Source organism: Salarias fasciatus, chromosome 6 (genome assembly GCF_902148845.1).
Source record: "Salarias fasciatus chromosome 6, fSalaFa1.1, whole genome shotgun sequence".
Classification (NCBI taxonomy): domain Eukaryota; kingdom Metazoa; phylum Chordata; class Actinopteri; order Blenniiformes; family Blenniidae; genus Salarias; species Salarias fasciatus.
This window is the reverse complement of record NC_043750.1, coordinates 28,336,677-28,358,095: the sequence shown is the minus strand read 5'-3', so window position 1 is coordinate 28,358,095 and position 21,419 is coordinate 28,336,677. Positions and strand designations below refer to the sequence as shown.

The following is a 21,419-nucleotide window of genomic DNA, read 5'->3' as shown; positions in this document are numbered from 1 at the left end:
GTAATGTAAGAATTGGCAAACTGGAGCCCACACTCATATGCTATACCTTCTTCCGTTGTGGCCTCTACATTGTTGCTTCTTGTCTTGCTCAATGGATCACCACTCACCCTTGGCACAAACTGGCTGCCATGCAAGACACACAACCAAAGAGTAAGAGAAAAATATATGAAGACACATGAAAATCTCAGTTCATTAAAAATCATACATTTTAACCACATGCAGACTTTTTTTTTTTTTAGATCTCTGCAATAATCATCAGGAATGGCGGATATTGTAATGACAATATTTTGTGGTCCCACACTGTAAGTATCTTAAAATGAGGAATATGATATTCATGGCAACACATAGGCTTGAATAAGTAGGGGCAATACTGAAAAGGCATGACAATACTGGAACTATAAACGCAAAAACCAAACAGCTGCATAGATCGGGGCTCACGACAATAACCTACCGATGCGTGAGAATGAAAGACACTGAGATAAGCCGTTTTCCTATTTCCATTGGTATTCAGAAGAGAATATTTGAACATTTAACTGAAATGCACGTTTGGACTGAATGAGGAACCCAGGGTAAAACTCTGCCTCATTTGAAATTTCATTTCAGTAAATAGATCATATTCATGTAAGTGCATCTGGTATCTCTTTACCTAACAATTCCATTTAATATGTGGATTTCTATGTTTTTTCCCACCATAAAATTCCAACATGAGAATAATCTTAACGTTAAATAGCATTCAACAATGAATTACTCTGCCTGTACTTCTCATAGCAGTAAGCTGAGCCACAACGACAGCACATCAGAGAACCACAAGTTTATTTCCCCCCCCATCATTTGACAAAGGACAAATTTCAGAATAAAACAAACTTTTTCCAGAAGAAATCTTTGTGCTTCAATGCATGTTGAGATCTGTCTTTCACATTCCTCAGCAGCCAACATACGTTTCTAACGGAGAGCTCAGATTTCTCTCCCCACGAGTACAGACACTGCTCGACAATGTTAATGACATCAAGAAAAACAAAAAGAACTCTGTTAGTAGTAATTGTCATACAAACAAAAAGCGAACACTACACACTCTTATTTATTAGAATCAACAATCTTCAAAAAGAAAGCCAAACCAGCAAAGATTAACATGTTAGTTCACACTAGTAACTGAAACGGACTGTAAATGCTTCTCTTAACTGTCATTGTATTGTTGAAAACGGTGCCAGGTAACCAGAAAAATCAAAAGAGGTTGGCCTGAATATAAAAGACAGTCTTAACTTCTTCTGGCATTGAGTGCCTCCAAATTAGGTTTTATTTGTGCTTTTTTTTCTTTGAAACCGTCTGAAGAAACTGCAGAGAACAGCTTTATGTGGTTTACTCAGTGCTTGATGTCAGCCATGATGCTGTGAATCCAGAGGGTCCTCGTCTTCCAGTGAGGTGTTGACCAGGTAGACCTTCAGCCTGCGCTCCCACGGGACACCTTTGACCTTCGGCATCTCCGCACGCTTTCCACCTGAGCGACCAGCGCTCGATTCTCCACGTTGTTCCTGAAGAGCATGGAGGCTTTCCTCCGACCACTGGCCATGCTTCACTCCTGGATGACAACAGGCGGACGGCAAAAAAAAAAAAAGACTTTAGCATTCAGGAAACCAGTTTAGAAAGACCCCTTGATGCCATTCCTTTTCTACAGTCAGATGAAATATTTTGCATCTTAAAAACTCACCTGCCAGCTGTGCAGCAATGGCCTGGAAGGGGAGCTGCCTGAAAGTCCTCCATCAGAGGCTGGATGACTGTGTTGCGGACCAGCTCGTGTTTACCCGTGGTCCAGTTCATAAACAGAAACCAGACCGTTGGCCAGAATCCCTTTCACCTGCACGCGGTGCCAACTAGGTGGCAACAGAGATCATGTGTCATCAGAACAGTCTTTACGAGGATTTTGGGCAGCCATTACAACAGCACAGAGCAGTCAGCCCAAATCTGAAAATGCCAAAGCGGTCCCAAGGTGCTAATCAGTGAAATTCATTAAAAAACAATGTTGAATGTAAAACAAAAATAAGTAAATAAAAGTATCCAAGGAACTCTTCTCGAACATATTCTCTCCAGACCAGGATATTGCTTGATGCTCTATAAGATCACCGACCTTTGTCTATTTTGGCAGCATAGACCTCTCCTTTCCTCAGGTCATGGCGGCGTTGCTCCTCTCCATTTGGTCATAATAAAGCATCATGTCTCCCGTCACATGGTCAGCTTTCGAAGGTCTCCAGTCGCTGCACCACGAAGTAACCGGGGTGGCAGGCCACTGGCACAAACACGTCCATGTTGTGACCAGGCTGAGAGGAAGACAGAGCAGTTCAGGAATGAAACCATCACTTTTCTACTTCGTTTCTGTAGCTACAGGTAGTCCAATCAAGGGTCGAGGAGGAGGAGGAGATGGTAAACAAACAAGTTGGGGACACACGTGGGACTCGGGGACTGGTAGATGTCCAGTTCTCGTGCATTCTCAGCTGATCATATTAACATTGTATTGGAAACATCTCGAAGCAGATAAGCATTAACCATTTCTCCAAGTCTTTCACTAAATTCTGGTCAGTGGAGTTCATCTTTATCTCCCACAAAGACAACGTTCTTAGTAGCGCAGTTCTGCTGCGTTTGGATCTCTGTTCTATCAAAGTTAAGATACATACATACGTTGTGTACCTTAATCTTGATAATCTGATGACATTTCAAGAAAGTGACATCAGATAATAGCATAAATAAAACAAATGGCACCTGGTGCTCAAAGTAAACTGTCAGAGCTGCAGCTTAAATCAGCACAATAGAAAGTTGTGCGATTAAATGCATATTTGTTTCAAATAACTGCACTACACTCATGTTAGTGGAAAATATATATCATACACTCTACTCTTCGATGAGTTGATCCGTGTTGATGCCGAAAAATTAAGAGGATGTGCTGTAATAAAACATTACCCGGTGGAGGTGATGAAAAATGGCGGTCGCTATTTTGTTATGCTCAGACAGCATCAACATAGTTGATTCATTTCACATACATACATAAATATATCCGATAATTATAACCATGATGGTGGCATAACACTACAATTAAAAAAAAAAAAAAAAAAAAAAATAGAGTATTAGAAGTAAAAAACAGTTTCTTTTTTCAACTGGGGTGCCATTAAATTTCCCAGAACCCACTTAAAATCAACGATCTGTGGGTCCCCGGACTCACCACATGAAAACCTGTCACCCTCACTGTATTCCAGGACTCCGGCAGGACTGAACATGCACACATGAAATGTTTGGATTCTTGACAGCAATGACACACTGCACTTGTTCGGGAACCATTTGTACAGGGACTTTTTTTTTTTTTTTGATGATTGAGAAAAGAAATTACTTTCAGCTTCAAAGACAAACATTTTCCATCCTGACGTAGTTACCATATTGGCCCGAATATAAGATGGTGTTTTTTCCAGAAATTGCATCCTCAAAAGTGGGGTCGCGTTATAATCGCGGACTTACGGTAGATGGTCAATACGCATCCGCGCCGCTAGATGGAGCCAAAGTATCACTGACCAGAGAGCGAGTGGAGTGATGAAATGAGATCAAATGATCTGATGAAAAATGGCGGATCATCTGGAACAAAGGGGCTGAACGCTGGACAACTGAGGCAAACAACAGAGGCGAAGTTATGATACCAACTTTAAACTGATGGTGATCAACGCAGCAGAGTCATCAAACAACTGCCAAGCCACCAGGAGATATGGTGTAGCAGAGCGCCTCGTCCGATATTGTAGAGCACAGAAAAAAACACCTACAGATGCTAACGCTATGAGAAAAGCTTTCCGTGGTCCCAAGAGCGACGCTTCAGAGAGACTGATAGAAGGGTGAGTGAATACGTCACTGAAAAACGGAAAGACAGAATGCCCACCACCAGAGCCGTGATTCAGCTGAAGACACTGGAAAAGTTATTTACATCATTTATGCAGTTCTGACCCCTTGAGGCTTCTTATTTGTTGCTTATTGTTTCTTATTTTGAGAATGAGAATATATTTTTTCATTTTATATCTCGTGAAATGTTATCTCAGTTGTGAGTTTTGAGTTTATAATAATTGTATAATAAAAAGTTGTTTTATGAGTGACCTTACTGTCTTCAGCATTTTTTTTGTTTTTTCACAAAATGACCTTTCAAAAATAGGGGTCGTGTTATAATCGGAGTCGTCTTATACTCGGCCAATACGGTGCTTCAGAATGATAAAACTCTTCGAAATACCCCTCAGCTTTTGTACATTTCTCAATGCAACCCAGAAAGAAAGCCCCCTCCTCTCCACACACCTGGGGGAGCTCCAGTGGAGGAGGCATCGACAGCGCCGGCACCCTCGCTTTGTTGGTTGAGCTTTTTGTGCGGAGATCTTGACTTCAGGGGGTTGGATGCAGCTGCTCGAAGTCATGTTGTCCCCTCGGTCAAAGGCGCCTACATTTGAGAAGCACAGTTAGACACAGCACTGACAAAAGAAGAAACTCCATTTTTCAAAGTAATATTCACCGTTTCAGACAAAATACTGAGTAGTAACAACAGCTGTAAATGGATGTGAGTGCAGCGTTACCTGTGTTCATGCTGTTGATGGTATTGTTGTTGTTCTGTATTATGAGGTTTTTCCACAACTGGGATTTGGCCAGCTGATGGTTGACGCTGTTGCGCAGCTCCTGACTGTTGACGCCAATGAACAGGTACATGTAGACCAGCTTCTCCCCTTTGTGCTGGTCTAGTTTCAGGACCTGAGGCGGAGACACAAATATGAATAACGGGAGACGGCAACAAGATTCCCGTCGACTTCACGCAGTTGGTGCAACGAGCCCATTGAGAATGGGAGCCAACGTTGATAACCTGAGCGCAGAGCAAAAATATGACGCTCATAGGGCCAAACAGCGTCCTGCCAGGACATAATGATATTAGCACAGAGCCATTAAATCCCCAAACTCCAGTGCTGGAACCACTGAGGATTAAACTTGTTCCAGCACATTCCACAACACTCCGTCATCCTTCATGCTTGGCTTCTTCTGGTCAGTGCCACACCGCTTGTAGAAATCAACACACCTATCAGAAGATCTGCAAACCAATTCCATGTCTAATTTTTTTGGGGGAAAAAAAAAATTCATAATGTGACAGTTTACCTTCATTTTACAGTCTTTGGAGGTCTGAACCGCCTCTTTCACCCGCTTGACGGCCTCCGGGGTCCACTCGCCGCCTGGAACCGGCAGGTCAGCCAGGCGACACTGAACGGCCTGCACAGAAAACAATGTATTTACTGCTGTGAACAATTGACACAGGAAGGTGATTTTAGACCAAGTCAAGCCATGCACTGACTTGTGGAGGGATGACAGTCATTCGTTTGAGGAAAACGGAGGGGATCTCCCGGAGATCTGTGATTTCAACAGCCGCTGAAACACCAATGTCAAGGCAGAAAATCTTGACCACTCTGTTGCCGTACATGTTGATGATCTGAGGATAAAGCAAGTTATTGGGAACCGTTATGATTAACGTCACTTAAAGGCTAAAACACTGTTTAGGGAAATACTCGCCTGCACTCGGGTCAACTTCCCTTGTAGTGCGCCAAACAAAACTTGCAAGTGAAGGGTTTGGACACGAGGTACTCCGACGTCATCTGGATGGAAGAGTCAGGGCAAATGCATTAACGCGAGCACTTTGACAGAGCAATGATATCAAAGTTTATTTATAAAGTGCTTGTGTTGAAAATATAATTGAAAGGACTTAACACATTAAAAACAATCCCCTATGCCCGACCGACCATGCACACCCCACCGAAACCCCCCTCATTCTCCCTACACTCACACACCAACTAAAAATAATGAATATTAAATGGAACAACAAATGACAAAATTAACATGAGTACAGATGAATCAGATGAGGAAAACTCTAGATAGGATAAAAACAAGTAGCTGAAGGCAAGACTTAAAAAAAAAAAAAAAAAAAAAAAAAAAAAAAAGGTGGGTCTTGAGCCTGCTTTCTTGCTTTAAAGAACCTGAACATTCTCTGTGGACCCGACGTACTCCGGCAGACTGTTCCGTAGTACTGAAAAGACGCCTCGCCGTGGGCGTGTGTTCTCTAACAACAGACTCAAGTTTACCTGGGAGGTGAAGAAACCCTCGGTTGAGTCCAGTAAGGTGCTCAGTCTTGTCATCCCTCGAGACGGCAGCTGGCAATAGACGATGCCATCTTCACACACATTAGTGACACGCACGTCTGGATAGGTGCCGCCCACCTATAGACAAAAAACGCACAACTTTGAAACCACACACGAGTGTCTGAGGGCTAGCTGCCAGAACCAAACTGGAATGCTGTAGTGAAATATGCACATAAACTAAAATGCAACAGCTCCACTCAGTGGTGATCCTCAGTAAAAACTGACCAGGGAAGAATTACGTTTCAAAATACATACTATCCTGTCAAACGTACCTGCAGTGGGTTGTTCATGGTGTCGTCCTGCAGTGCTTCCAGACAGCAGGAGTTGATGTTGACGTCTTCATCCTGTGACGTATCATAGAGCACCACCAAAGGCATCTTGTCCTGTTCAGGATGCTGCAGCGTTTCCATCAGCAGGATCTTTTCAAGAGCCATCTTTTCCAGGGACGACAGCACCGAAAGATCAGTGCTGAAAGCCTCCAGGCCTGGGAAGAAAAAAGAAAAACAGCATGTTAAGCTGTATCTGTTGATTTAGGGGGCGTTCGCCCCTTCTCCCCGAGCATGTTTCCCTTTTTTTTCCCCCTCTTTGGTTACTCTGGTTTTCTCTATACTCCAAAAACAACCCCAGTTGGTTGGAAGCACCACTGAACATGAATGAATCTATTATTTAATTTGTTCGCTGAACGATATCCCAGCTCTTTTTTTTGTACCTGCCAGTCTGACGTTGGTGGCTTGAAAGGGCAGAGACGTAAAGTCTTGGTGCAGCTTCAGCAGACTGGACGTGCTGGTCTCCAAAGAGAAGCCATAGTCCATGTAGTACACCTGACCAAAAAAAAAAAAAAAAAAGCTTTATGTATGTCTTAATATGATGAAATGCTGTGTGAAGCTAAATCTGTGCAATTCACAAAAAACAGCAAAATGCATTTAACAATTGTTGCTTGAACAGTGTTACATAACGTGGCCCTTTTCTTTCAAATGCAGCTTGACAACTAATAAAACCGAGTGAATTACCTTGACCTTGCTGGAGCTGATAATTTCCAGGACCTGCGCTCTGGCCAGCTCTTTTGCTCCCTCGCCTCCTCGGACCGCGACCAGCTGACCCACGGTGGGGTTGGTCAGCGTGTTCAACGGGGAGGTTTGGCTGTAGAAGGCGGCCATCCTGTCCTCCATGGCTTCCTGGGCGTCGGAGTAGTTTTATACCCACGTACCTAATGAGTACAATACAGAAAGAGGGACTCAAAAAAGACTCAAACCATATTGTTTTTGTTGCACCATCACTTCAAACATCACTTAATTCCACGAGGAGATCAAACAACTTTTATTACATGAGTCACTTTTTAAAAAGGTGGTGTCGGCGGCCTGCAAGATAAAGCTCGTGTTTTCCCACGGCTTACAATTTTGGTCTGAAAACAGATTCTGAATCCAAATTACATCAGAGTTTTTGGAAAAACTGCACACTATATTTAGCTTGTGTGACTCAACAGCCAAATATTTCCGAGGTGTCTGCATAACGTTGGCCCAACCTTATGGTCACGGCGTTGCTGCTCTTGGCCTCGGTCACCAGCACTGACGGGAACTGCTCTGAGGGCAGAACCAGCTTCGGAGGAACGACGGGAGCAATGACCTCGAGACCAGAGGGAAGAAGGTGGCTTCTGTTTGGCTGGATGTCCTGGTTGTCTTCTTGGTTTAACTTGTACAGGATGGCCTGAAAACCAAAAGTCAGAAAAGTCAACAAAAGCTTGGGTGACTCAAAGAAGTTGTGGAGACGGAAAGAGAGAAAATACCAAGACCACCTTCAAACATCAGTCGTCACATTGACTTATATATAGAATAGAATTAGTTTGTTCTTGTTACTACTTCCTTTTTACCGTGGGAGACAAAAACTACTTTTGTAAGCATTGAAAGAAAAAATATGATCAGCATTTTTTACATTGATTTAAACTGTTGACGCAACATAATATTCTTATATTGAAGCCCAACAACAATGGTTTGCAAGATCTTGCCATCAAATTGTTTGCCATTTATTAAAACCGTCAACTGTACAGATAAATGGGTTTAATTAAATTGATGAAATTACTCTGGATTGCGTCAAGGCCTCCAATCATTAGTCTCATCAAATTTTGAGGATCTAATCTCTGGGTTTCTTTCACTCGTTAAGATTTTGCATGTTTTAATGACTTGAAGTGACCAGGACTCTAGAAGCCAACTGGCTCATCTCTTCTCCAGCTCAAGACTTCGAAATTCAAGTTTTCTACTTCATTGTTATTGTATGTAAATCTCAGTGCAAAGTCTCCTATTAACAGTTGTTTTCCCCATTTCCACAGCAGCGTGTTTCCATGTACCTTCTTCTTGTCGTGTGGTGAAGTGTACTCCACACAGCAGAAATGAAGCAACAGGGACAAGTTGTCCATGATATAGTCGGGGAACGGCATCTTGTACGTGTCCATAAACAGCTTCGGCAAAGCGTGGGCCCAGAGACCCATGCTGTACTTGGAGAGGAGGTCCTCGATCCTCCGACGCACCTCTGGAGGCACGGCCAGGGGTGGAGCAGGGAAAGAACTGGTCGGTGGAGACAATCCAACCTTTGACCCCTGTGAAGTGTCGCCAACTGTGGTCCAAGTTGGAGATAATTGCCAGGCTTTTCTCTTGTGGCTGACGGCACTTCCAGGCAGGTTGTTGTTGCTGTCATGTCCCGGCTGGACACGCGGTGGCACTCTGGGAGCAGGGATTTGTGATGTGACCGAGGATGAGACCGTGTTGGAATTGGCATCAACTGCAGGCTGTGGAGGATATATGAAAGTGGGCTTGGCCAAGAAGGACTTTTTCGGAGTGGTCGCATCAAAGCCAGGTGGCCTCTCCTCGAGAGAGGAGGGGGATGAAGGAGGAGTGACGGTCCCAAAACTGACAGGCGACACTGACGAGGTGTTGGTGGTGCGATAGGAATGGGGACCGGAGGGCTTGGGAGGCAGCGGAGGGTAAAGCAGCCGGTCATTTCGATTGGAATTTGAATCGATCTGTGGAGGCCGGACATAGGACACATCAGAAGATTTGAATGAGCTTTTTCCCCCCACCTTAATGGCCGTTAAACAATATCAAAACGATCACAAATGAAACAACATCAAAATGATCACAAGTTAAATGTCACACCAATAACTTCATGTTTATTTCCATCACGTCTTTTTCAGTCCACTTCATTTGTCTGCTTTGTAGCATATATCAAAAACAGGATTTTGTTTAACTCAAAGCCACCAACTCACCGTGCAGATGTTTGTCCACTGCTCCATGTCTGTGAGCGCCTGAGGCTGGAGTTTCTGATTGAACATTTCACTGTACAGGTCTGCCACTTTTGACATCCACACCCCACTGGAGTATTTCTTGAGAAGCTGAGTTACTCTGCTCTTCACCAAGGCCTCATCATACTGCTTCGCCTGGAGGGAGAGAGTCGACATTATCAATCCTTGATCCATCACTACAAGGGTGTATTTACACTGAAACTCTGTAGCGTGCTCACGCCTCCGAGCCTGCTGTAGTTCTTAAAATCATGAAGCTGTAGGAAATTATTTACTGGAACTAAAAGTGGATATCAACAACTTCTTGTATCTGAAATTAAAATGAAATCTGTGCTCATAAAGTAAAATGGTTTTCTGATGGCCGTTCCCACGGTCTGCAACCAAAACCCAACCGTTGCCTCACTGCAGCACATGGCACGATCAGAAAAAGATGTGAGGACAAAACAAAACACCATTCAATCCCCTGGTGGTGGCTACAGACATTTCAAAACTTGATTTTTTTTTTTTTTATAAAACACTAAAACTGAATATAATTCTCACTGGGCATCTTAAGACAACCCCCCCCATCTCAACGACTGAGCACTACCAAGGTACTTGAATCCTACAAAAGCTGCACTGTCATCATTAACTCTTAGCTGTTAGTAATGTATGGTTAGTTAAGAAAAAATTCAATTTCCCCATAATAGAGTTAATCTGTGTGAATCCAAACAATTTGAGACAGCTAAATGCACTTGACCTAAACATCAGAATGCATACTGTGAATGTATTCATGTTTTAGAGAGGAATGTTCTGTACCGGTGACTTGTTGGGTGTGGAGAATTGGCGTGGAGGCACCTCTGGGAGAAAAGAAAAAAAAAATGCAGAAAAGAAAAGGGCGTTAGCCAGAAAACAACCGATCAGCGTAATAATTCGGTAGAATTTTAAACATACTGGTTCAAAGGTGGTTTTTCTCTCCCCGGTAATAAGACTTCTACATTATACTGACAATATCTGTGTGTTGGATTATGTTTCTTTGGGTAAAGCTGATGTTTTGGAGTGATTTGGTGAGCCATGATTTCTTATTCAAAAATATGGAAATGGGTTGTCAGAGACAACAGGAAGTAATGCCAGCAGACAGTCTCCATGATATAAGTGTCCTTGCAAGTATTTTGAAAGCATTCCAATCCATGCAGCTAAGACAGCTTGACTCAGATTTTTTTTGGATGAATGCATTGCTCACCAAAAACTCAAGTTTTTAAGTGTTCTGTATCTATATTACAACAACTAAGACGACGCCACAAACCTCCAGACTTCGTGTTTTCCAACTTCTCCTCTATCCTGTTAGCAAATGGAGAAAGTCCTTAAGCACAATAAGCTGACAGCAACAATAAGTCGTCTTTCAAAACATACAACCCTCAAAAGTACCACAGTTATATATTAACCACACAACCCAATAAATTGTTGAGCTTTCAGTAAAATTCGACATGAATGAAAATGACGGAAATTGAATACAGTAACACTGAGCTGCCTCATTTACCTGTCAGGTATAGTCATCTCTTTGCGAAAAAGTTGTGATGCTGGTTCTCGGTGATGAAGTGGAGTGACTGCCTTAAGCTTCTGGTCAAACTGCCTGTTTTATTGGAGACCAAGAGAAAGAGGGGGGGAGAAAAAGGCTTTCCCATAAAAATCTTCAAACTCCCATTCAAAAAAAAAAAAAAAAAAAGTCAGGTGAAGAAATTCATTAAATCCTTCCATCAAATATCTTTTGAAGGTGTGTCTAATTAAACTGCAATGTTCATACTGCTTACCTGTAATCTCCAGGGGCGCTGCAGCCTCTTAAGCCAGTTTGTACACGGTGTTTAGAGCTGTTAAAAGTCCCCTGAGGCCATGGTTGGCGAAGAGAGGGCGTTTGCCTCACTAAAAGCACAAATTGTTGTTGAAGTAAGTGGAGTTGTGGAAAAAAAAAAAAAAAAAAAAATCACAGGTACAAGTGACTTTCTCTCCATACTGCATATCTAAGACAAAACTCTTTCCAGTCACTCTTTATATAAACCACCATTACGAAGGTGGAGCGGTTAAGGGACAGCTTTTCCAACTAACAAACATCACCTACCGTTGACCATGTAGGGGTTGAAGGGTTTGAATCTCATCTTGCAGTTGACAACTTGGGAGTGACCAGATTTTTTGGAGCTTTTCTGCTTGGCAACCAGCTCAGCGATGTGGAAGGTGTCTTTAGAAGCTACAGCAAAACATTTCAACTACAGAACAGACACATTTAAGTGTTACAATAATGCAGCAGGATGTAAAAACAATGATACTGAATAATGTCTCAGGAGAAATGAGAAGGCCACAAGTTGAGACGACGACCTGAAACACTGTCACCAGTTTAACCAGGACTCACCTCGCCATTGCGGTAGTCAATGCGCACCACAGAGGGCATGCTCCTGAGGAAATCCTCCAGCCTGGAGTAGCCAAACTTGGCCAGGGGAATGGAATCACCACACAGAGATCGGTACTCGGAATGGAAGGTGTTCATCGACACACCTTCCTTCTTGGACTGAACAACAGATCGCACCATCTTCTTGACAAATTCGTAATCCGCCATCTTTGTAAGACAAGGGACTGCCACAGAAACGGAAGTAAAATCAAACCATTAGTGTCCAACAGAATTACAAGCTTGGCCATAAACCTTACTTTCCGTAATTTGTTAACTTTAATGCAAACACATTTCCAGGAGAAATGTCCCATTTTACGCCATCTTTAAATGAGACAAGGGCAACTGGCATGTCTCTGCGACCCTCAAGTCAGTTTTAAAACACCAATAAATTGTTGGTAGAACGGGGATCAGTTTAAACACATTAGATCAAATGCAACAACTAAAAATCCGAGACATTTCAAAATTACAGTGTCAAGATAAATTAGAGCTAATGTGCGGGTGATGAGTGAAACTAGCCCACTTGTTGAATCAGTTTTCATAATCTACATTTAGCGTTTATAAAGCTAGATATACAGATCCAAAGGACTAGGTAGTGAAAGCACGTTTGCAAATTAGAAACATAAGGAATAGGCGTCAAGTATTGGATAGTTATAATAGGTAATTTGTCTTATAATAGTGTTTTCGCTGGCAAATGTCAATATATTTAGAGAACCTGGCGCCGAACTTGCCGCCAACCACCAGGCTGATGAACGATTCGCAACGTGTTGGCTAGCTGCTAATAGCTAATGGTTAGCAAGGACACGCGGCGATTTCTTACCAGAATTGACGAGCAGTTTCCAATATTGGCCGACACTTGTGTCTCAGTTTACCAGCAAGCAGAATTACAACGAATCCAGCTCAAATCCCTCACCTGATACGAGAGTTTATATCGAAAACGTGTTAGTCAAACCATGTGCTGCTAACCAACTAGCCCCTTTCAGTCCAGGCCTATGGAACGCCCATTCTTCCTAAAAAATGCCTGAATAATAATGTAATTTTCGGTTTTTGAAGTGTGTATTTATCAAACGGGGAATCAGCCCTTTGGTGTCGTATTTAATCACGCGTCTAGCTTATTTATCTTTAGTTAGATTCAAACATTTATAATATGCTGAATACTGACCGTGGACGCTGAAGTGTCGCTGAACGCAGAAGTGCTGCAGTCACGTGCAGTCCGGAATTTAAACGATCACACCTGTTCCCTGAATGCAGCCAGTCTTTTCTCGTAAACATGCATTAAATGCACCTAAGATTTAGTTTAGAACACAGATTGCAATGTTTGACTTTTATAAAACAAAAAATTACCTCTAGTTTACAAAATACAAGAACTTTGTGCAACACAAAAAACTGAAAATCCAACCAAATGTGCATTTTTTGTGTATAAAAGATATGACACTTTAAAAAAAATCAAATGCAGTGGATTTTATTTTGATTTTATTTTGTAAAAGAAGACGCATAGTATAAAGTATTTTATTTTTAGATTTGCAAAACGGTTCAAACTCAAGTTTTTATTCAGTCTGTGCCACTATTGCTTGGAATTTCCTCACAGAGAAATCCTGTGATTTTTTTTTTCTAAATTCTTGAATCTCTGACTTGATTGCCTTAGAGGTGATCACATTTTTCAACATCACATCAAAACAAATAGATGTCATTAATTCCTCAAAAATGATACAGTGGAAAAAAAATATTCAAAGCAGCAGCGACTCATCCCATTCGTTGTTGATAGACGCAACCACAAACATCACAGCTTTGAATGTCTCCCTCAAAGAGAGTCTCTCTTAAATTATGAGATTACAGTCCTGTTGAAGGGAAAACATGTCTTCCCTTTAAATCAGTCTTCTGCAGGTGTGACTGTGCTTTCTGGGAGTGTCCGTTGTGTGTTCTGTGCTTGAGAAGCCATGACCCAGGCCCGCACCGCCGTGTCCGATGGTGGGGACGTAGAGTCTGGTGTTGATGAAGACAGGTGGTGTTTTCTGAACAGGATCAATCGAGGGTTCCTCAGTAATGTGTAATACAAAGCCCAGCGTATCCTGGCCCGGCTATTTACAGCAGGTTCTAGAGCCAAATTAAAAAATATGAAAAAGTGGACAGATATTAGTGAGAATACAGGTGAAGGGTGAAGTCATGGGTAACTTTTCATGACGGATGTTCAAAGCCACTGACCTGACGGAGTATTGCTGAATGTCGAATACGCAGATGCACTTTGTTTTTCCTGTGTGTTTGAGACCAACATCTGACAAAAACACACCATGGTTGGGTTGCTGTGGTAGTGGTCAGCAAAGATCATTCCAATCCACGTGCTGTAGCCTGGAACATGCAGGAAACAAATGCGCTTTTGTTTGATGTGAAGCTGAAGTTCAGGTTTCAAGCACCCTTCGAGTTCACATTATTGAACGTTATTGTTAAAAGTCATTGGGATCCAGAGGCAATATTAAGCATAGTTGTTCTTATGCTGGTTATATGCAATTCATCTGAAGCATCAGGTAGTTTATTTAATCGTCATCTGTTGTAACAGTAACACTTTGCTGCACAGCTCATTTGCTGATTTGCTTGTGAAGGCTTTTAATTTTTTTTTTGGTTTGGATTGAGCCTGTGCAAGCAAAACTTCAAGAAGGAAGCAGCCTTTAGTGCATTTGTATGATAATTTATGTAATAAAAGATAATGTCTCTGGGAAGAAGCTGCCGAGTGAAAACAGGCATCCAAAACACTAAATACTGTCTGCCTCTTTGTGTTTAGTCTGTGATGGACTGATGACCTGTCTAGGCTGTATCGTGCTTTAGAATTACTTCACACTCAGTTTTCCACAAATCTGGAGAAAAAAAAGGAAAAACATTTTCAAAAGAAAAGCCTGGAGATGGTTGTAACCTTTGCATTTGTGTGTGAAATGCTGCCATCTTCTGGAAATATGAATGCAAGAAGCCTAAGAAAATGTAAATACGTTACACAACTGTAATCCTAATGAACTCTATTACCTTCAATCAATGATTAAACTAAGATACGTAATTGTCATTGGAGATCAAATATTAATGAAGACATTGGTACATGTTGGCCAGGATTTCAGCTCACCTGCATCCATGCTTTCATATCCCCTCTGCATGATGGTCCGATCGATGCGGGACACCAACCATGTTCCCACCACAACGCTCGACAGCAGCCTCAGTATGCAGGTGCTGATCCCCATCACCACGTTGTAGAAAAAAAAGAAATAGTTGAAGCAGTCGAAAGCCTTCCTGCGGAAAAAAAGGGATAGAAATATTGTTTCAATTACTTTTTCCTTGAATCATTCATTAAAACATTCTAATTTGTTTAGGCTTTCAAATTAATAATAGATTTTAAGATTTTTTAAGTTCCATTTATTCAAATGAAGCTTTTACTGTTTTAATTCTGATTTTTATTCATTTCCCACCTCTTATAAAATTTAGTTTTTTTAAATTGAAGTGCGTTCTTTATATTTTATATTGAATTACTGTAGGCTTCACAAAGTACTTGACCTCAAGTACCTTGAGTCTGAATGGTGCTACATACGTAAACCTGCACCTTTGCTCTACTGATCTTTGATGTAGAAAACAGATAAGAAATGTAGCTGAATATGGGTCTTTACAACTTGTTATCATACTGTATGAAAACAATCAGGACACACACCTGCTTCGTGGTCACTGAGAAACAAAGCACTAAAAAGTTCTGCGTAGTTAGAATCCTCAGGATTCCGGTAGTTTAATGAACAGAGCACAACAGGCAGTTTAAATCATTACTTAGCGAGGTCTGGTCACACAGCTAAAGTAAATGGAAAACTAAAATAACGTAAAGAAATAAATCGAACTTGAAAAAAATCCTAACATTTATATTGTACACTACACAGATTTATGAACAGATGACACTGACATGACGTGTTTGAATGCCAGATGTCAGGTGTGTGAGCAGCTTGTGTTTCATGATCATGATCAATTACATCTTCACCTTGATTTGAGGGACCCAGGTAACAGCAGAAAGGTTTTCTGGGTGAGCCTCGGCTGAGGGCTGTGTGCTTATGATCTTAAAATTCACGAATCTACAGCTCAAGATTTCACGCTATGACCTGTTCACCTGTGTAAATGACCACTTCCCATTTTCGTTGTGAATGTTTACACACCAACCTGTTGTTGAGAGCGAGAGGTTTCTGTTTATCTGTGGGAGACATCTTGTCCTGAAGGAAGAAGACCTGGACCAGGACCACCTGGAGAATCAGCAAGCCGATGACTATGCCGATGGTCAGACTGAGAGGAAAGCAGTTTATCATTGAACCACTTCAATCACATGTAAACACAGGTACGGAGAAAGTATTCTTACAGAATAGTCCCCAGGTTTGAGAGCATCTGCAGAGCTCTTCCGTTAACTATGGGAAGAACCAGAGCGTAGGCGAGCAGCAGTGCGAACAGGAAGTGGACGAAATGGACGATCAGGTAGCCTGAAAAAAGCAAAAACAGAGGAGAAGTCTTGACTGTAAACACAATGTGGAGAAGTGAAGAAACAACAGCTCTTGAACTGTAACTGTAACTTAGATTAAACCTTCACTATAAGTATGATCGGGTGAATAAGTTGAATGTTTACCCCACAGTGTAAAAGCGATTTGCCATCCAGAGTATCTTGCAATGGAAGCCTGCAAAATTCAATGAGAAGAGTAGTTTGCTCATGCCACGCAAACACAAGCACACAAAAAACTGTTCAAAAGTCTTCAAACGGATCCAGTTAACTTCCAGTATGTTAGGATTTTCTTGAGCCTCATGCTTTCACTGTGCTGTAGTGAGATCCTGGCAGTGGTCCTCCCTCCAGCGGTCCAAAAAACAGCACAAAATGACCGAATTAATTCTAAACTGTTAACAGAGACTGACGAGCAGTGTCTGTGGAAATCTGTTGTTGTGAGGCGACCATATGGTTTACAATCTGTGTCCCATGTTTTCTCGTACTGTGGCACAGGATTTGGAGTCAGAGCTAAACGATGATGAGTCTTTCAAGCCACATTGCCTTGGAATCATTTGACACCTGTGTGTGTGTGAGTGTGTGTTTGTGTGTGTTACTTACTACGCTGACAGAAGACTGAGGATTGTGAAACTTTTCTGGGAGAAAGCCCTTCTGTCCTTTCCACAGCCTTTTCAAATGTTTCCTAAAGTTGGCAATATATCAAATGGTTCATTATACTTAAAATCAATATAATTTTTAGTCCTTTAGGATTTTTCTTTCTCAGACAAAACTTTAAAATGTAATACAGGCCAAGAGAATTAGAACACTTCAAGTTCAAGTCAGAGCTACACACAAAAAAAGGAAACAAGAAACGTTTTCAACAAGGAATAAGGAACTTTTTCAAGGAACAAGAAGCTTTTCAGTTGTTTGAACTTTGACATTTGTTGAAATCAATCAGTTTGTAACCTCTTACCTGTAACACACCAGGATATGGAAGGTGTAAGCAACTGAGTTGAGACTGGCAAAGAAGGTCGTGGCAATCCAAGACTCTTTTACAACAAGAAAAAGCAAGAAAACACTTTAGTTTTGAATTTCTTCACTTATTTTTGATAATTACATTCCTGGTACACCCAAACTTTACTTTTACTTTGATCTTGTGTGATTAAAAAAAAATAAAGGTTAAACTCACTTCTGGCCACGACGAGGAACTCCTCCAGCCCTGGTATCATGGCTCCCAGAGCCTCGGTCTGGTTACAGGAGGTCGCCAGATACTCCAGTGTGATCTTCCACTTCTCAACTTGGTCAAAAGTAACATCGCTAAGGATGTAATCGGCGAGCGTCATCTGGGGAAACAGCAGGCAGGTAAATAGTAGTTATTCATTAGTAGCTGTAAAGTTGTGGATGCCTCAATAATCAATCGGGCAAAGCGAAATGGGTTAAAAACAGGAAACTGAAGATGCAACGCTTAGATTTACACGATTCAAATGTAAAAAGTGTCACTGTGTACCGTGTAAAGGCCTATAAGAGAAATAATAGCAGTGCCAATGATCCTGTTGGGGAACTTGAAGCAGGGGTCCCACTCGTACACTCTTCGCTGGAACCAGCTGAGCTGTGCGCTGCAACAAAGATAACAGGCCAAAATGTATTATAAAACAATGAATGGGTTCTGTTACAGTGAAAAAACCTTTACATCTGTATTATCTCTCTATATTTGCTTTCATATATTGTCTCAAAGTGTACTTAAACTACATTGTGCATTATTATGGCCACACCACTGCATGTTTCAGTTGTGTTGATTTATTGCATGTTCTTTTGTGGAGGGATGTTAATGGAGTGTGTGTATTACCAGCATTCAGGAGTTTTTCTCAGCAGTCTCTTCACATGCGCCATCTGGTGTTGCTCAATCAGCTCCTCAGGCTCCTGGAGGCGAAGTCGGAACAGTCACACTCATGAAAAGTTAATCCCACCTGCGAGTCGCTGTTTTCTGACCTCGGGCTGCAGCTGCAGACGTATCCGGACGGCTTTAACCAGCATGTAAATGAATCGTCCCATGAGGAAGATGAGGGAGAGGATGGTGGGCATCTGGACAATCACCTTCTGGTTTTTACCAAGCATCTTCAAAACCAAAAAACAGAGAGCCATTCATTCATTTCCCTTTAGAGATAAAAGACAAGTGGCAGACACTGAAAATCACACTGGAATCTGGCAATTTTTTTTCCTGTCTTGTGTGAGCGATATGAGCTGATCGGCATAATAAAGTGTATGCTCATTTTCCCTGTGAAGGATTAAGTACTCACCTACCTTACCATCAGGACAGGTGAACGTGTCCCAGACTATAATGATGATCCTACACACACACAACAGGAGTTTAAAACGTGACGATGCACATTAACAATTCTGCATCCTGTGATGGTACAAAAAGATAAACACTGGTACCAGCACAGAGAGTAGACTAATCCCAGCAGCGCTCCGACCAGCTTAAACGGCGTGGTCAGACAGGCGAAGAAAGGGAAATACACCAGGCCCACTTCCAGAGCTCCGATGAAGTACACGATGGCTGCGAATGGTCATCAGGAAACATTTGGTTGAGGTTATCGATTTCATTCATTGCAAACATAAAATCAGTTAAACAATATTGAACAAATTTCATCTGTGAACGTATTGTTTGTTGTCAATGCATGCAGCTGTACCTCTGGCCCAGGCCGGGACGCTGAAGGGAATGTAACTTTCAGAGAAGAGAAGAAAGACGTTGCTGGACACGGCGCCGAATGCAAAGCCGTAGGACCAGCGATTACTGAGACTGCCGATCATATCCAAAGGCCTGGAAGTCAATGACAGTAAACGATTACACATATAAACCACACCAGCAAAGGAATGGCCTAACAGGTGTCACAAGGAGGCAGTGAAACGAGTAAAAATGGTATGAAGAAGAGAGACTGTCATGATGATGGAAATGATTTGATCGGGAACTTTTGCCCTTTCTGCTTGTTTTCGCATTCCGGTTGACTCACACCACAATACCAAAACGTCCTTTCAGGAAGGGCAGCCGATGGTCGATGGCATGTCTCTGTGCTCTTTTCTGGAGGTACGACAGCACCACTGTAATCAACCGCCTGGACAACACAATATGAACCATGTTACTGCAACTGCATGAACGTGGGATTTGGATGGACTGTGCATGTTTGATTGCTGCATTATTGAGACATTTGCGGTTGTCACTACAAAAAAAAGAGCATGTAACCATTTTTTTTTGTTTTTCTCTGCCGAACAAAGAAGCACTGATTGTTCACCATTTACTAGGTCAGTGGTAGTTTGTAGCTTTGAGGAGTAACAATATGATTAAACTGAACAGAGTGAATATTTCACAGTGAATGCTCATAGACACAACTGTGTCTTTTGTTATTTGTGTGATGGTAACATGATGACATGTTGAAGGAAGCATTCCTTACTGCTGGTATGAGTGAGATATGGAGGAAGAGGTCCATTGAAATCCCACTTTGACACTCTCGGGTTCTGGACATGCTGGAGAAACTGAAAATATGAACATCATCAGTTAAACATGACAACCTAAGTGAGGTTATCATGACGGCTTCCTCTGGAACAGAAGTGGACATACAAAGAAATGAAACTGTTTTCACAATGCTTCAGGAAATGAAATCACTTGGTTTTCATTCATAACTGCTGCAATTGTCAGACTGAATCCAAATGAAATTTACCGCAGCAAAACAACACTCAATAGCAAAATAAAACAAGTGTCTTAGCATCCAAAGTTTGTACTCACTTATGGTCCATGTTTTGTCTGGTTAGAATCAGATCAGAGTCCAGAAAGCTTTGATTCCACGCGTCTCAAAAGACAGAAGTGGTGTGTGTCGATATCTCTTCCCCGTTTCCTGTTATCCACCATGTGACTCACCGATCTGACCTTTGACCTCAGGATTTCAAGCTGTAAATTTGCTTTTCCCTCTCTGTGTCTGAAGCTTCATTAACTCAGTCTCCTCTCTGCTTCAAACACATCCGTGGACATGCACTAGCTGTATCGACTGCTGTGTTACTCAGTGTGAGTGTAAACAGTGAGCTCACACACCGAGATGACCTGCCGATCGTTCACCTTCTGCTGTCACGACAGAAAGGAATGTGAAGGGGAAATGCGAAGGGGGAAATCCACTTTCCTTTATCTTTAGTTTTCTGACAAATTCACCTGCTGCTAAAGCAAGTCAGATTATTTACCGGTACTTAAAAAACATAAAAACTTTGATGAATACATAGAACAAATAAACAATTAAAGAGTTAGGATGGTCTGTCTCTCTTTTATTATTAACTTTTTCTCCCCCTCTCTCTTTTTTTTTTAGGAACCCACACTTTTCTGCAGTTCAATGCTGTTGAGCTGCAGCTCATGAGGGTCCGGTGCCACATTGTGTTCCAGTCACTGACAGGATATAAGATGTGGCAAACTGGCTCCTAAAACTGAAGCCTACGGAAGTGTCAAAAACATATCAGTGTCCGGCAGGGGCTGGCTCCAAAAAGGCTGTGACTCCATAGATTCTAACTCAAATTGAAACATCAATAGAATTGGATCGGTTGAGTTTCTGCAGCTCAGAATTGTTGTTTTATTCTTTGCATTGCATGGTCCAGAAGAGAGATCAGGTGGTCCATCTGAAAATGAGGTAATAGTTAATTTTTTATAGAGCTAAAGTTTCATAATAAGGGGGCGTGGTTATTTGCTTGACAGGTCTGCTCTGGAATGATTGACAGATCCTTCCAGCAGCTCTCAGGAGGTTTACATTAAGGAGGTGACATTAAGATTAAGTTCTCCTCTGTTTGTTTGTTTTTTTTTCACAGTTACTCAGTTTCTTGACTTGTAATTAGTTGTAGGTTCACTGTAACCACGACTAATTCCTGGATTACCTGTTCTATAAAGGCCCTGAAGAAATCTGTTTTCCAGTTTTTTTGTTTTTTTGTTTTTTTTGTGAGTACATTTTGCGATGGGAGCTCATCCAGAAAAGTTGGAACTCCCATACGCCATTTTGTAAAAGTTTGAAATTTACATTACTTTTTGGT

The 21,419-nt window shown here is 41.8% G+C and overlaps 2 protein-coding genes across 2 annotated transcripts; both read right to left on the bottom strand.

Moving 5' to 3' along the window:
• Positions 1-1,360: 1,360 nt before the first annotated feature.
• tdrd7a (tudor domain containing 7 a) lies at positions 1,361-12,055 on the bottom strand. The gene is given in 27 exon segments (XM_030093375.1): positions 1,361-1,399; positions 1,401-1,474; positions 1,477-1,543; positions 1,545-1,576; positions 1,706-1,748; positions 1,750-1,800; positions 1,802-1,868; positions 2,119-2,188; positions 2,191-2,245; positions 2,247-2,312; positions 4,312-4,332; positions 4,374-4,450; positions 4,584-4,755; positions 5,152-5,262; positions 5,345-5,492; positions 5,572-5,642; positions 6,126-6,260; positions 6,455-6,666; positions 6,892-7,003; positions 7,193-7,375; positions 7,377-7,389; positions 7,705-7,886; positions 8,524-9,195; positions 9,439-9,609; positions 10,267-10,307; positions 11,564-11,708; positions 11,852-12,055. Coding segments are annotated over 27 exon segments (3,234 nt in total).
• Positions 12,056-13,754: 1,699 nt separating this feature from the next.
• Positions 13,755-20,153, bottom strand: stra6l (STRA6-like). Its single transcript, XM_030093374.1, has 18 exons — positions 20,143-20,153; positions 19,788-19,892; positions 19,373-19,474; positions 19,052-19,182; positions 18,798-18,918; positions 18,663-18,708; positions 18,351-18,476; positions 18,208-18,281; positions 17,869-17,977; positions 17,551-17,704; positions 17,335-17,410; positions 16,983-17,064; positions 16,512-16,560; positions 16,251-16,368; positions 16,058-16,177; positions 14,991-15,154; positions 14,087-14,230; positions 13,755-13,978 (listed from the first exon to the last, which is right to left on the bottom strand). Exons 1-18 carry the CDS (start codon positions 20,151-20,153, stop codon positions 13,755-13,757), a joined length of 1,956 nt encoding a protein of 651 aa, XP_029949234.1.
• Positions 20,154-21,419: the final 1,266 nt, after the last annotated feature.